This window comes from Lithobates pipiens, unplaced genomic scaffold (assembly GCF_037356315.1).
Source record: "Lithobates pipiens isolate NorthernLeopardFrog02 unplaced genomic scaffold, aLitPip1_a1.2 Scaffold_18, whole genome shotgun sequence".
NCBI lineage: Eukaryota > Metazoa > Chordata > Amphibia > Anura > Ranidae > Lithobates > Lithobates pipiens.
In genome coordinates this window covers 125,668,303-125,684,698 of record NW_027507758.1, presented here as the reverse complement: position 1 = coordinate 125,684,698, position 16,396 = coordinate 125,668,303, and the positions used below count along the sequence as shown (strand labels likewise).

At 44.2% G+C, this 16,396-nt stretch overlaps 1 protein-coding gene across 4 annotated transcripts in view; it reads right to left on the bottom strand.

Moving 5' to 3' along the window:
• NPHP1 (nephrocystin 1) overlaps positions 1-16,396 on the bottom strand; it is a 135,874-nt gene that overhangs the window by 45,457 nt on the left and 74,021 nt on the right. For all 4 annotated transcript variants that reach the window (XM_077486091.1, XM_077486087.1, XM_077486088.1 and 1 more), the window contains exons 12-13: positions 2,453-2,581; positions 1,724-1,798 (exon numbers count right to left, since the gene is read on the bottom strand). In XM_077486091.1, coding sequence (XP_077342217.1) covers positions 1,724-1,798; positions 2,453-2,581 — 204 coding nt within the window. The remainder of the gene's footprint in view (positions 1-1,723; positions 1,799-2,452; positions 2,582-16,396) is intronic.

Here is a 16,396-nt window from a genome sequence, read left to right as displayed (position 1 = left end):
TAAACTAAAAAGCAGCATCTAATATATGAAATACACACATATAATAACAAGAGAGGAGAAAGAAATAGTTGCACTAACAATGAAACCACCAGTGATCAACCAGTGTCAAAAAATGAATATATGTACATGAATGCGACATAAAAAATTAATAACACAAAAATATAAAAATATTGTAAAAATATGGTGACAAAATATAAGTGAAGGTGCAAATTGAATAATAAGAATCAAAAAAGACTGCAAAAAGTAAATTAATCAAATTCTTAAAAATAACGTCCAAGCAATCTCTTATTAGTGGTATGAACGCCTGTGATAGCTGATATAAGTGCAGTCTTCCTTTAACCAATAAGTGCTGAACACCGTAAAGATTTCACGCTTACCAGAAGGCAAGCAACAAGGGCTTGCGGCTAAACACCCCACCAGGGCCTTTATCCAAGGAGGTCCAGGGTGAGCAAATAGAGCGTCAGACACAAAGAACACACTGCAGCCAGTAAACCAATAGTGGCATATTCCAAGGACTCACAAATATGCATCAGGTGTCTCCCAGAAGCAAAAAAGAGGGAACTTACCATAGTGTAATACTGATAGGTATGTTTAATAAAGGAAATAAAAAATGACATTTACAAAAAATCACAGTATAAAATAGCATAGCATGGATAGCCGTCCGGCATGCGAACGCTCATCATGTGAACGTCCATTCGCTCAGAGGATCTTAACAGGGTGACGTCAGCACGTGCTGTCCACCTGACGCTCGTTTCGTCATAAAATTTACTTCGTCTGGGGCACAACGTCAATTTTATGATGAAACACGCGCCGGATAGACAGGACGTGCTGACGTCATCGTGTTAAGATCCTCTGAGCAAACGGGCGTTCGCATGCCGGCTGCCTATCCATGCTATGCTATTTTATACTGCGATTTTTTGTAAGTGTAATTTTTAATATCCTGTCACAAACAGGAGATCAGTAGTTGACAGACAGGTAAACAGACAGGGAACAAGATGGAGGGATTAGGCTGCAGCGCAAGGATACAGGAGCAGATACAAACAGGTCCAGGATACAGGAATCAGGGTTAAGGTTCAAGATCAGGCTAACAGATAACCAGGCTGCAGGTCAGGGCACAAGGACAATACCAGGGCAAGGTGCGTGTGCACTTGCCGGGTATTTATACTATGGTTGCTACCAAAGTCATGTGATGCCTGATTGCAGAAGGTAATACCTGCTCCACACTGCCAGGATCCCTCCGCTGGTGGACGGCAGTACTGCAGCCCAAAGATGACATAATTCCAGCAGGGAAAAGCTCTTCTGACAGCACCAAACTGCCAGAAGACACCTGCTGGTGGATCTCAGTACTGCACGGCAAATGATCGATATTACCAGCGGAGGGAACCTTTCCTGACAGACTATAGTTAATCATGATTTTTATTTCTTTTTTTGCTTATAAACTTTCATATTTAATAATATTTTTGCAGTATTGAATCAGTGTCGTAATTGTATTTTTATCACATCATGATAGATTATTACTTACCATAGGAAACAAAGTAGCAATAAGGAGAAAGGTTACATGTACTCTGTATCCATAAAAATGTATAAACATTGTCATTTTATTTGGCAGTGAACACAGAACATATTGTAATGTGAAGCCAAAAACAACAGGAGGCACAAATTGGAAAAACAACAAAAAAAAACTTAGACATGACATCAAAAATAGAAAGATATGTATACTCACCCTAGGAGAAAATGTCCAAGTTCTAGAATTTTTGGGTAGCCATGTTGCTCTTACTGTATGAATGTTACTCAAGACCTAATGATATGAAAATATGTATAATTTTATTTAGCAAAAAATAGTATTGTTTTTGTTTTAAATTCTGTACCCCTGACATTTTTCACAGCACCTTTACATTCATATGTACTTACAGACACAAACTCCAACATAGACAGAAGCAAATTACTGTAACTATTTTTGGGGGTTTAAGGAATTCCCAGGAACATGAAAAGATTGTGTAGTCTTCATCCAAACAGCTTGTTGGGAAACAACCTCACAGTGCTCATCAACTTTTCAGAACCATTGCTGACACATGTAAATATGTAAAAATGTACTTTTGTAAAACTAGTATTGATTTTTTTTTTATCTAAGTGAAATGGTAGAGTTAGGTGTGTGTCAGTGGCGTGTCTTTAACCAAAAATGTTGGTGCTGAATGTGTCCCTCTGCCCAATTTCATGAAGGCAGGAGGTTCCAATAGTACACTGGAGCTTGCATGTCACAGAAGGTTTACCTTAGTGGAAACAACATGGAAGGAGAGGGACAATGGGAACAGGTGGGACCACCAAGTCCCACTTGTTCCCATTGTCCATCTCCTTCCATGTTGTTTCTATTAGATAGGGATGGAGATACAAGATCTACTGGTCGTGGTGTCATATAAAGTCCCAAACGATTGTTTTGTTTTTATAGGTTTACCTTAGTGCCATCAAACAAGCAGTGCCGCACATGTCTGCTTAGAATCTGAATACTGGCTCCAGGCAGAGGTATCATCTTACAACTCCATAATGTAAAAACCAATGCGACCCTGGTAGGGAGAGGCTGGATCTGCAGAAATAAAACCACACACTTACGTTAATATTTTTAATCAATTAGAAGATGATACAGCCCTGAGCATAAGAATGAGCAATGCTTGTCTAACGTATTCCGGGTCAGATAGGAGAAAGCTGCACAAACATTATCATAGCACGTATTTGCATTGTTGAAGTCCATTGTTACATATCAAGCAATGTGACAGGGTGGGACAGGCTGCATAGAACACATAAATAATGTTTTGTTACCAAATACAGCTGGCTCATATTAGTAGTACAGCCAAGAAAGAGCATAAAGTACATAAATCTATATCTAAAGCTAAAGAAATGATAAAAAGGCTAATGCTGCATTTACACCTGAGCAGTGCGACTTTCAGTTGTTTTTATTTGAAAGCGTTAGAGCGATTTTAGAAGTCTATTACAAGCCTTTTAGAAGCATACAAGTGTTTTACAGCTTCAGGCATTTTTGTTTAGTCAATAGAAGCACCAGGGGAGGAGGGGTGGAGGACATTAGAGAGCTGCTGCTTAACCACTTTCAGACCGGACCATTTTGCTGGTAAATGACCAGAGGTCTTTTTACACTTTGGCACTGCGCTGCTTTAACTGGTAATTGCGCGGTCATGCAATGTTGTACCCAAACGAAATTTGCGTCCTTTTCTTCCCACAAATAGAGCTTTCTTTTAAAGGTATTTGACTGACTCTGCGATTTTTATTTTTTGCGATATAAACGTAAAAAGACCGCAAATTTTGAAAAAAAATGATATTTTCTACTTTTTGTTATTAGAAAAATCCAATAAACTCAATTTTAGTCATACATTTAGGCCAAAATGTATTCAGCCACATGTCTTTGGTAAAAAAAAAGTCAATAATTGTATATTTATTGGTTTGCGCAAAAGTTGTCACATCTACAAACTAAGGTACATTTTCTGGAATTTACGCAGCTTTTATTTTATGACTGCCTATCTCATTTCTTGAGGTGCTAAAATGGCAGGGCAGTACAAAACCCCCCCAAATGACCCCATTTTGGAAAGTAGACACCCTAAGGAAATTGATAAGAGGCATGTTGAGCCCATTGAATATTTTATTTTTTTGCCGCAAGCGATTGAATAATGACAAAAAAAAAAATTTTTTTTTTTTTTTACACAAAGTTGTCACTAAATGATATATTGCTCACACATGCCATGGTTATATGTGGAATTGTACCCCAAAATACATTCTGCTGCTTCTCCTGAGTACGGGGATACCACATGTGGTCGACTTTTTGGAAGCCTAGCCGCGTACGGGGCCCCGAAAGCCAAGCACCGCCTTCAGGATTTCTAAGGGCATACATATGTCATTTTACTCCTCACTACCTATCACAGTTTTGAAGGCCATAAAATGCCAAGATGGCACAAAACCCCCACAAATGACCCCATTTTAGAAAGTAGACACCCCAAGCTATTTGCTGAGAGGCATGTTGAGTCCATGGAATATTTTATATTTTGCCACAAGTTGCGGGAAAATGACAAACTTTATAAATTTTTCACAAAGTTGTCACTAAATGATATATTGCTTACACATGCTATGGGCATATGTGAAATTACACCCCAAAATAAATTCTGCTGCTTCTCCTGAGTACGGGGATACCACATGTGTGGGATTTTTTGGGAGCCTAGCCGCGTACGGGGCCCCGAAAACCAAGCACCGCCTTCAGGCTTTCTAAGGCCGTAAATTTTTAATTTCACGCCTCACTACCTATTACAGTTTTGAAGGCCATAAAATGCCAAGATGGCACAAAACCCCCACAAATGACCCCATTTTAGAAAGTAGACACCCCAAGCTATTTGCTGAGAGGCATGTTGAGTCCATGGAATATTTTATATTTTGCCGCAAGTTGCGGGAAAATTACAAACTTTTTTTATTTTTTTATTTTTTTTCACAAAGTTGTCACTAAATGATATATTGCTCACGCATGCCATGGGCATATGTGAAATGACACCCCAAAATAAATTCTGCTGCTTCTCCTGAGTACGGGGATACCACATATGTGGGACTTTTTGGGAGCCTAGCTGCGTACGGGGCCCCAAAAGCCAAGAACCGCCTTCAGGCTTTCTAAGGGCGTAAATCTTTGATTTCACGCCTCACTACCTATTACAGTTTTGAAGGCCATAAAATGCCAAGATGGCACAAAACACCCACAAATGACCCCATTTTAGAAAGTAGACACCCCAAGCTATTTGCTGAGAGGCATGTTGAGTCCATGGAATATTTTATATTTTGCCGCAAGTTGCGGGAAATTTACAAACTTTTTTTTTTTTATTTTTTTTTTCACAAAGTTGTCACTAAATGATATATTGCTCATGCATGCCATGGGCATATGTAAAATGACACCCCAAAATAAATTCTGCTGCTTCTCCTGAGTACGGGGATACCACATGTGTGGGATTTTTTGGGAGCCTAGGTGCGTACGGGGCCCCGAAAGCCAAGAACCGCCTTCAGGCTTTCTAAGGGCGTAAATCTTTGATTTCATGCCTCACTACCTATTACAGTTTTGAAGGCCATAAAATGCCAAGATGGCACAAAACCCCCACAAATGACCCCATTTTAGAAAGTAGACACCCCAAGCTATTTGCTGAGAGGCATGTTGAGTCCATGGAATATTTTATATTTTGCCACAAGTTGCGGGAAAATTACAAACTTTTATTTTTTTTTCACAAAGTTGTCACTAAATGATATATTGCTCACACATGCCAGGGACATATGTGAAATGACACCCCAAAATAAATTCTGCTGCTTCTCCTGAGTACGGGGATACCACATGTGTGGGACTTTTTGAGAGCCTAGTCGCGTACGGGGCCCCGAAAACCAAGAACCGCCTTCAGGATTTCTAAGGGTGTAAATTTTGGATTTTACACCTCACTACCTATCACAGTTTTGAAGGCCATAAAATGCCAAAATAGCACAAAACCCCCCAAAATGACCCCATTTTGGAAAGTAGACACCCCAAGCTATTTGCCGAGAGGCATGGTGAGTATTTTGCAGCTCTCATTTGTTTTTGAAAATGAAGAAAAAAAAAAATAATGTATATTTTTTTTCTTTTTTTCAATTTTCAAAACTTTGTGACAAAAATGAAGGTCTGCAAAATACTAACCATACCTCTCGGCAAATAGCTTGGGGTGTCTCCTTTCCAAAATGGGGTCACTTGGGGGGATTTTGTGCTATCTGGGCATTCCATGGCCTCCGAAACTGTGATAGGCAGTGAGGAATGAAATCTAAAATTTACACCCTTAGAAATCCTGAAGGTGGTGCTTGGATTTTGGGGTACCGTACGCGGTTAGGCTCCCAAAAGGTCTCACACTTGTGGTATCCCCGTACTCAGGAGAAGCAACAGAATGTATTTTGGGGTGTAATTTTACATATAACCATGGCATGTTTGAGCAATATATCATTTAATGACAACTTTGTGCAAAAAAAAAAAAAAAAATAATAATAATGTATTTTTTCCACAACTTTTGTCAAAATATAAAATATTCCATGGACTCGACCTGCCTCTCAGCAAATAGCTTGGGGTGTCTACTTTCTAAAATGGGGTCATTTGGGGGGGTTTTGAACTGTCCTGGCATTTTATGCACAACATTTAGAAGCTTATGTCACACATCACCCACTCTTCTAACCACTTGAAGAAAAAGCCCTTTCTGACACTTTTTGTTTACATGAAAAAATATTTTTTTTTGCAAGAAAATTACTTTGAACCCCCAAACATGTAGTGTTTTTTTAAAGCAAAAGCCCTACCGATTAAAATGGTGGGTGTTTCATATTTTTTTTTCACACGGTATTTGCGCGGCGATTTTTCAAACGCATTTTTTGGGGAAAAAACACACTTTTTTTTATTTTAATGCACTAAAAATCACTATATTGCCCAAATGTTTGATGAAATAAAAAATATGATCTTAGGCCGAGTACATGGATACCAAACACGACATGCTTTAAAATTGCGCAGAAACGTGCAGCGGCGACAAACTACGTACATTTTTAAAAGCCTTTAAATGCCTTTACAGGTGACCACTTTAGATTTACGGAGGAGGTCTACTGCTAAAATTAGTACCCTCGATCTGACCTTCGCGGTGATACCTCACATGCATGGTGCAATTGCTGTTTACATATGCCACCAGACCAACGCTTGTGTTCCGCGTTGCGCCTTAGCAGGGGGGGACAGGGGTGGTTTTTTTTTTTTTTTTTTTTTTTATTATTTATTTTGCTTTTTTATTTTTTTTTTAAACTGTTCCTTTCATTTATATATATTTTTTTATGATTTTTATTGTTATCTCAGGGAATATAAATATCCCCTATGATTGCAATAGGTAGTGACAGGTACTCTTTTTTAAAAAAATTAGGGTCTATCAGACCCTAGATCTCTCCTCTGTCCTCAAAGCATCTGACCACACCAAGATCGGTGTGATAAAATGCTTTCCCAATTTCCCAATGGCGCTGTTTACATCCCGCAAAATCTAAGTCATGAAATGCTCGTAGCTTCCGGTGTCTTAGGCCATAGAGATGATTGGAGCCATTCTGGTCTCTGATCAGCTCTATGGTCAGCTGGCGGAACCACCGGCTGCATTCTCAGGTTCCCTGTTGGGACAGGAGAGCCTGAGAAAACCATGGAAGATGGTGCGGGGGGGGGGGACATTCCCTCCCACTGCTTGTAAAAGTAGTCTAGAGGCTAATTAGCCACTAGGATTGCTTTTACATAAAAGCCGACCGCTGGCTGAAAAGAATGATACCAAGATGATACCTAAACCTGCAGGCATCATTCTGGTATAAGCACTCAAAGTCCCGCAACATACCAGTATGTTGCTGGAACTGGTTGGGCATATATTGTATTTTTTTTTTCATGCAGCCTGTGGGCTGAACGAAAAAAAAATATTGATCGGTGGGCATGCCCACCATTAGATACCACCCTTCATCCACCCACTTTCTAATGGTGGGCATACATGCACCATTTATATATGCCGAAGCATGGGGGCATCCTCCCGCAAAAGGTAGGAGCAGATCGTTCCTCCACCCCGTATGCCCCCATGCTTCGGCATATATGCTCTTTTTTAACTGTGGTGGTGAAATCACCCCCGACAGTGCTGGAGTCGCGGCTTTATGTATCGTGGGAGCAAACGCTGTTGCTGTCAAGATAAATAAATCCGCTCTGCAGCAGAATGGCGTACCTGCTAAGCAAATGATGGTTAACAATAAAACAAAGTAACATTACAGTATAACAGTAGGACTTACCATACCTGCAAAGCAAATACAAAAAAAATCGCAAAAAATAACACATTTAACACAATCTGTGCCTAAAATATATATATGCCGAAGCATGGGGGCATCCTCCCGCAAAAAAGTTATGCCGCGTACATACATTCAAACTTTTCCACGGGCAAGCCCTCCGTCGGAATTTTGACTGTATGTACGCGGCATTAGGAGCAAAATCGATCCTCCACCCCTTATGCCCCCATGCTTCGGCATATATGCTCTTTTTTAACTGTGGTGGTGAAATCACCTCCGACAGCGCTGGAGTCGTGGCTTTACATATCGTGGGAGCAAACGCTGTTGCTGTCAAGATAAATAAATCCACGCTACAGCTGAATGGCGTACCTGAAAACAAAAAATGGTTAACAATAAAACATTGCAGAATAGAATACAGTACAAAGGAGCAGAACAATAGAGAGAGAATAGAGAGCGAGAGAGAACAATAAAACGACAACTATTTTTGGTTTTTTTATTTTATATTTTTTTTGGTTTTTTTGGTTTTTTTACTTTTTTTTTTTTTTTTTTTTTAACACTTTTTTTTGTAACTTTAACACTTTTTCTGTTGTAACGGTTCCAGCGGTTTGGGTCTCTCAAAATGTGATGGCATCTTGGGAGACCCTGTGAACGTGTGCCTAGCTTGTGCAATGCTGTACCCTGCGCTAATACTCAACTAGTTCATGGTAGCGTTCAAAACACTCACCCTGACAAAGACCAGGCTGGTCAGGACAGCGGGGACAATAAGAACGGGTGTCACGCCTAAATCCGCGCTTGCTACAGACACGACATCTTTTTTGGGGGGCTCGTTGGGTAGGGGTACTCGGGATGACATAAGAATAATGCCTCTCATGCAGCCGGCTTACTGCATCTGGTAGGGGAAGGTGAGGTGGAGCACCGTCTGGATACAGAAGGGCTCTGACGATATCCTCCTGGAATTTGAGGAAGGATCCAGTCCGTCCTGAAGCTTTGTGTAGTACATAAGCATTCAGTATAGCCAATTGGAATAAATAAACAGACACTTTTTTGTACCAGCGTCTGGACTTACGGGCAACTAGATACGGCGCCAACAACTGGTCATTGAGGTCCACCCCTCCCATGTTAAGGTTATATTTGTGGACACAGAGGGGTTTCTCCACAACACCAGTCGCCGTAGAAATTTGGACCGTCGTGTCTGCATGAAGGGAGGTAAGAACGAAAACATTCTTATTATCCCTCCACTTCATAGCGAGCAAATTATTACTGCGCAAGCAGGCTCTCTCCCCCAGCCTAAGACGGGACTCTACAAGCCGCTGGGGAAAGCCCCGGCGATTAGGTCGCACGGTGCCACATGCTCCAATCTGCTGATCAAACAAGTGACTAAAGAGTGGCACGCTTGTGTAATAATTGTCCACGTACAAGTGGTACCCCTTTCCGAATAAGGGTGACACCAAGTCCCACACTATCTTGCCAGCGCTTCCTATGTAATCAGGGCAGTTCTCCGGCTCTACGTGACTATCTCTTCCCTCATAAACCATGAAACTACGTGTATAGCCTGTGGCCCTGTCACAGAGCTTATACATCTTGACCCCGTATCTGGAACGCTTGTTGGGGACGTATTGTTTGAAGGACAAGCGACCAGAAAATTTAATCAGGGACTCATCAACGCAGACAACTTGATCGGGAGTAAACAAGGCTGCAAAACGTTGGTTGAAGTGGTTTATGAGGGGCCGAATTTTGTAGAGCCGATCATACTCAGGGTCTCCACGAGGACGACAGAGTTCATTGTCGCTGAAGTGCATGAACCGCAAAATCATCTCGTATCGTGCCCTGGACATGGAAGCAGAGAACACGCGCATATGGTGAATTGGGTCAATGGACCAATATGACCGCAACTCACTCTTTTTGGTTATGCCCATGTTGAGGGAGAGGCCCAGAAAGATTTTAAATTCGGAAACCGTAACTGGTTTCCATTGTCTGGCAAGGGCGGACTGGGGAATAGTGGCGATGTGTTGAGCAGCGTACAAATTGGTTTGGTCCACAATAGATCTAAAGAGATCTTCGGTGAAAAACAGTGAGTAAAAGTCAAGTGTCGTAAAATCAACTGTTTCCACGTTAATGCCAGGTTGGCCAGTGAATGGGGGAAGTACGGGTTCTGCAGAAGTGGTGGGCACCCAAATAGGATTGGCGAATTCTGCAGGAAGGGCACTATGGGTACGACGGGCCTGTCTTTGTCTTCTTCTTGGTGGCAGCGGGACACTACTTGTGCTTGCCACCTCGCCAGCTTGAACTGCACTTATGGGACTCGCCACGTCACCACGTGTTACTGCAGTGCTGGATGTAGGTCCAGGGTGTACTAGGCCGCTGGTGCTTGCCAGTTCACCAGAAGGTTGAGCGGCTCTAGTACGTCTCTGCTCCATACGAGTGACCTGCGGTTCCTGCACCTCAACAACAGAATACATACGGGATTGGGCACACCTGTTCTTAACAGCGGCCTCATCTCCGTCGTCAGAGCTATCTGTCATGGAGCCGCTGTCCTCTACAGGATCGTATTCTGAGCCTGAATCTGACAGATGAGTGACGTCCTCTTCACTATCTGTCATGCTCAGAAACGTGTAGGCCTCATCACTAGTGTACCTTCGCTTTGCCATTTTGGGCTCTAAATTTAGGGGTACACTAGTGAGACTCACAGGTAAAAAAGCACCTAGCCTGTCAGCGACTGTTTCAAAACGCTACAAAAAAAACTGTTAGCGATCGCAGGGATCAAGCCTGACTCTGCGAACGCTGCAGTTATGTGTGTTGTGTTTTGTAAGTGACAGTGATCGATCGATACTGCACTTGGGTGGGCTGGGCTGGGCTTGGCGGAGGGGCTAAACGCAGGTGCTAGCGGGTATCTGGGCTGATCCCGCTAACAATGCGTTTTGGGAAACCTAAAATGCTGGCAACGCTAATATATATCTGATCAGATACTATATTACTAAGGGAGGTGTATGCTTTGCGCGTGGGTGTTAGCGGTACTGGCACTAACCTGACGCTGGGGCGACGCAGGCCTTATCTGACCCTAAAAAACTTATATCACCCGCCGGGTGATCAGGGGGTTAAACCTTTATTAGGTAATAAATGGCGGGTGCCCTGAAACAAAAAAATATAACTAACCAACCAGCGTCACCTGTAACAGTTATATGGTGATCACTGGTGAAAGGGTTAACTGGGGGGCAATCAGGGGGCTATGCGGTAGTATATGGGGGTCCCTGACGCTATAAAAAGCTGCGGCGAACCCAAATACTTACCTGCCTATCTAGCGTCACCTGTGACACTAATACAGCGATCAGAAAAAAATCGCTTATTAGTGACACTGGCGACGGGGGGTGATCACGGGGTTAAACCTTTATTGGGGGGGTTAGGGGGGCACCCTAGAGCTAAAGGGGGCTAGCCCTAACTGCCCTAACAGTTATTACAGTCACAAATGACACCAATGCAAAAAAAAAAAAAAATGCACTTGGTGTCACTGTGACTGGGGGGGGCAGGGGTGATTGGGGGTGATTGGGGGGTGATCAGGGGGGTGAAAAGTGTGCCTGGCGTGTTCTACTGTTAGTGTAGTGTTAGGTGCAACTCACCGATCCGCTCTCCTCGGTGCCGGAACGAAAAAGACCGACACGAGGAGAGAATACATCACTTCCTCTCCTGTGTTTACATTACAGGAGAGGAAGTGATGTCACGGGGGATTTTCATTCGTCGGGAGCGATCGCGAGGGGGTGGCCATGAATGAATGGCCGTCCCCTCGTCCGGGATCGCTCCCGAACGAAAACCGACCGCCGCAGGCACCGGGCGGGGGCCCGATCGGGCCCCCGACCCGCGGGAGGCAAATCACGTACATGTACGTGCTTATGCCTGCCCGTGCCATTCTGCCGACGTACATCGGCGTTAGGCGGTCGGCAAGTGGTTAAGCAGAAAACTTGTGACAAAACACTTGTAAAACGCTCATGTCGCACACTTTCAGGATTCTCATTGAAGTGTATGGGGCGCAATTTGTTTCCAAAATGCCAAAAAGAAGCTCACATACTTTTTTGAGTGACAGGTGTTTTGCTTCAGGTGACAGAATGCTCAGATGTGAACAGAGGCCATTGAAATAAATGAGATTTGTCTTGTGAGAGTTTAATGCCTTGTACACACGGTCGGACATTCCGACCACAAAATCCGTCGGATGGTGTTAAAATGGTGTTGCATACACACGGTCAGACAAAGTTGTAGGAAAATCCGATAGTTCGGAATGTGATGACGTTCGTTCGTTACGATGGGACAACGTTAAGGCTAGTAGCCAATAGCTTTGGTCTCGTAATTTGATCTGAGCATGCGTGGCACTTTGTCCGATCAGAATTCTCTACAAACGATCGGAAAAAGTCAGATCGGATTTTTTTGTCAGAAAATTTGAGATCCTGCTCTCAAATTTTTTTCCGGCAGGATTTTTGACGGAAAAAGTCCGATAGAGCCCAAACACGATCGGATTCTCCGACAATATAATCCTATCGGACCTTTTCCGTCGGAATTTCCGACCGTGTGTACAAGGCATTAGAGTTACAAGCTTCAAGCAGAAAATCGATCAGTTGTGAACAGGGCATAATGGCTATTTAATATTAAAACAATAACAAAAGCAGTTGGCTTGCAATGCTACAAGACTCAACACACAGGAGGTATAAAATAAGTATCTGCCCAATTATTGGCTGATCTATAGGTAAGCTTTATGCACACAAAAAATGTAGAAACAAAGACATTCGTTTATGGCTGTCTGATGCAGATGATCCCATCGCAATTACAAAAAATCATCGAAAGAGAGCATACCAAATTCAGATGATAAGTCAGTCAGCCGTGATTACATAGTGTGAAATGGACAATCATTTCAATACTGTAACAGAGATTGTTACGGCTTTCTGTAAAAGCCAAACATCAACCAAACCAAGCCAATTTATATACCTCTCCACCTTCTCTTACATGGATCGGAACAGGGGCCCTGGGCCGACTGTACTCCCAGCACTCCCCCCCAACCAATCAGGTTGGCGTCCGTTATGATCACCGTCCAATAGAGAGGAAAGAGCGATCTCCTGGACCGAAGGGCCGGAGACCTCAGCCACCAGAGAAGGAAATCTCTAACTGGCTCATCCGAATTTGACAATCCAGGGATAATGAAGATTTGTTCCATTTTGACAAAATCTCCTTCTGCAAGACTTGAGTGTGAAACTGAGAGTACGGTACCACCAATAAGGTGGCTACCATGAGGCCCAGAACGCGCATGCAAAAGAGTTCATCAACAACCTCACCGCAGCTTGAAGAGTCTGCAGCTTGTCTGAAGGAAAAAAAACTCTCGCTTCTGAGGAGTCTAACAGCAAGCCCAGGTGTTTGCTAGACAAGAAAGAAACTGTATCTTGTATCTTGATGAAACCAGTTCGCAAACCCACTGGTCGGACAGTAGAGAGGTCCAACGGGCTGCAAACTCCCGAAGGCGACCCCCCACCCAAGAGTTGGGTGGAGGCAAACCTTCATGCGGTAACATTTTTGTTCCCAGACTTGTTTGGCTTGCGAAACCAGAGACGCTTTTGTCCTTCAGCAGGCGCTTGTCGGACTGGGAACGCTTACCTGCCGACCCGGGCAAGCGAAAAAGCCTTTTCCGAGTGGAAAAAGAGGGCTCTTGCCTACGGCGTGGCTCCATACCCTTCCTGGACTGTGGGAGCAATGTGCTCTTCCCACCGGTAACATTTTTAATGTCATCCAGCGAAGCTCCAAAAAGCCTCTCACATTGGAAGGGCAAATCCACCAGAGCTTTTTTAGATGCCTGGCCCCGCAGACCAGAATTTCAGCCAAATCAGGCACCATAGCACTACTGCTGATACTGATGCTCTAGAAAGCAGGAGTACCGTATCCAGGGCCACATCACAGACATACTTAAGGCCATGCACCAACTGGTATGCCAGCTCTACAAAGACCGGGGGAGACTGTTGCTTCTCCAATTCACGGTGCAACAGCTTTGCCCATGCAGTAAGGGTCTGCGACACCAATGCCCTGGCCAGCACAGGTCGTAACGTTGACCCCACTACCGTAAACATGGACCGGGCCACTGCTTCAGCCCTCCTGTCCGCAGGATCCTTGAAGGCAGGAGTCCCTTCTACCAGAATCGTGGGTACTTTATTTAACCTGGATACTGGGGGGGGGTCAACGACCGGAGACACCCATTTTTTCAGGAGGCTCTTCTCAAAGGGGTAACGCACCACCATTCTTCTTGGGACTGAAAAGGCCCGCTGTGGACTTCCCCCTTCCTTGTAGATGAACTTATCAAATAATAATAAAAATAAATACGGAAACACCTTAGGCATGCAGGCCGGTTTGTGGGACCCAAAAGGGACCGCCACCTCAGCAGAAGTTCCTACTGCATCATGTATTTTCAGGGTATTCCACACTGCAGTGATAAGTGCTCCTACTAGTGCTTTTTCCTATGCTAACCCGGGCACAGAGTCATTCTCACTGTTCGAACGGTCCTGGTCCACATCCTCCGACACGTCAGAAGAGGGGCCGCTAGTCACCGCGGGACCCGAGTCTGAATTAGAGCTCTCCCCAGAAGATGGGGGGCATTTTTTACCCCCCTTGTGTCCACATGCCACTTCCACCCTGGCAACAAAGGTCTCCAGGACCGTCGACAATGCGTCCATAGGCACCGCATTTTTTGCAGGTGAGCCGGTTGCAATAGCAGGGATGTCTGGGGAAGAAGTGCCAGCTTCTGGCGCCATGCTTACCCTCACTCGCCTGCCACAACTTAGGGACTTAAGGCAAGGTACACAAATCCCACCCTCCTAGCTGCTCACAGACTGAGGGGCCCCTCCGTAGGACTCACCACCCTGTCCAAGTGCTGCGCTGTGCTGCCGCTGGCTTAGGTACATACACCGCACCTCATGCCCAGTCACACAGCGGCCCCAGTAGGAAGAGGAGGGAATGAGGGATAGGGAGAGAGGAAAAGGAGATTGAGAGACCCCCTAGTTGACCTCCCAGGGAATGCCCAGTTGCTCTATCCTGCCGAGGCAGGGAGAGCAGTACTTACCCTTCTTGTCACAATTGCTGGACGCATTCCACCACAGACCCATCATCCGAGCAGTACGGGGTGGCTGCTGGCCATGGCAGACTGTGACATGGACAGCATTAGCCCGGTCATATGTGTTCCCCAAAGCATATAGCTCACCGGCCGCCCCTGGAGCAGAAGGGGCATGTCGTGGCCGACCCAGCGTATAGCTAGGGTCTGCTCCGCTCGATGGCCAGGCTGGGAAGACTACAAGGATCTATATTATCCAGCCTGTCACCCAGTCGGCTGTTTATGGCAGATCACAGGATCAAAAATTGTAGAAAAATAATGAAAAAAAATCCCAGGACCAAATGGGCTTATAGGCTCACTATATGCATATTAACCTATGATCACATCAGACAACATAACTATATATTTCTAGTTTTTTTTTTTGAGTTCTCTTGGAATTTTTTATTTTTGCTTGCTTCATATTTCCTTATTTCATTTATTTTTCTCTCTATTTGTTAAGGCCCTAATTAGAGAATGTGACATGATACCACACTGTTGATAAAGTGCTAGGTTGTGAAGATTGCAACACTTTATGGGAAGGTCACTTACTGATGCAGACTTGATGCTACCCTGATATAGTCAACCAAATATGACCTGTTTTGCAACTGCTGATTAATGTTAAACTAGTGTTTGTTTTGAGTGTCACCACCAATTTTTTTTCTTAACCACTTAAGGACCGCCGCATGCCATTGTATATCATCACAATGGCATGTACAGGCACAAGCACGTACATGTACGTGCTTGCCTTCCAGCGGGTGGGGGGTCCGATCGGACCCCCTCCCGCTGGATACGGCGGTCCGGTTCGCTTCAGGAGCGAACCGGGATGAGGGGATGGCCGTTGGTTTCTGGCCATCCCCTCTCGATCGCTCCTGGCGAATGAGAAGCTTCCTCCCACTGTGTATTGTATACACAGGCAGGGAGGAAGTGATGTCATTCTCCTCGGGGCGGTCACAGTGTCACTGATTGCAGTGATCATTTATTTACTGATCACTACATTCCGTGTCAGTTGTAAAAGTAAAAACTGTCAGGGCAGTTAGTGTTAGGTCCAGGGTAGCCGCCTACCACCCCCCAATAAAGGTTTAACCCCCTGATTGCCCCTAGAGTTAACCCTTTCACCCCCTTTTGCCAGTGTCACTAAGCAATCATTTTTCTGATCGCTGCATTAGTGTCGCTAGTGTCGCTAGGTAGCTAGTTATTTTTTTAGGTTCACTGCCAGGTTTTTATAGCGCTAGGTACCCCGATATACTACCCAATAATGGTTTTAACCCCCTGATTGCCCCAAGTTAACCCTTTCACCCCCTTTTGCCAGTGTCACTAAGCAATCATTTTTCTGATCGCTGCATTAGTGTCGCTAGTGTCGCTAGGTAGCTAGTAATTTTTTTAGGTTCACTGCCAGGTTTTTATAGCGCTAGGTACCCCCATATACTACCCAATAATGGTTTTAACCCCCTGATTGCCCCTAGTTAACCC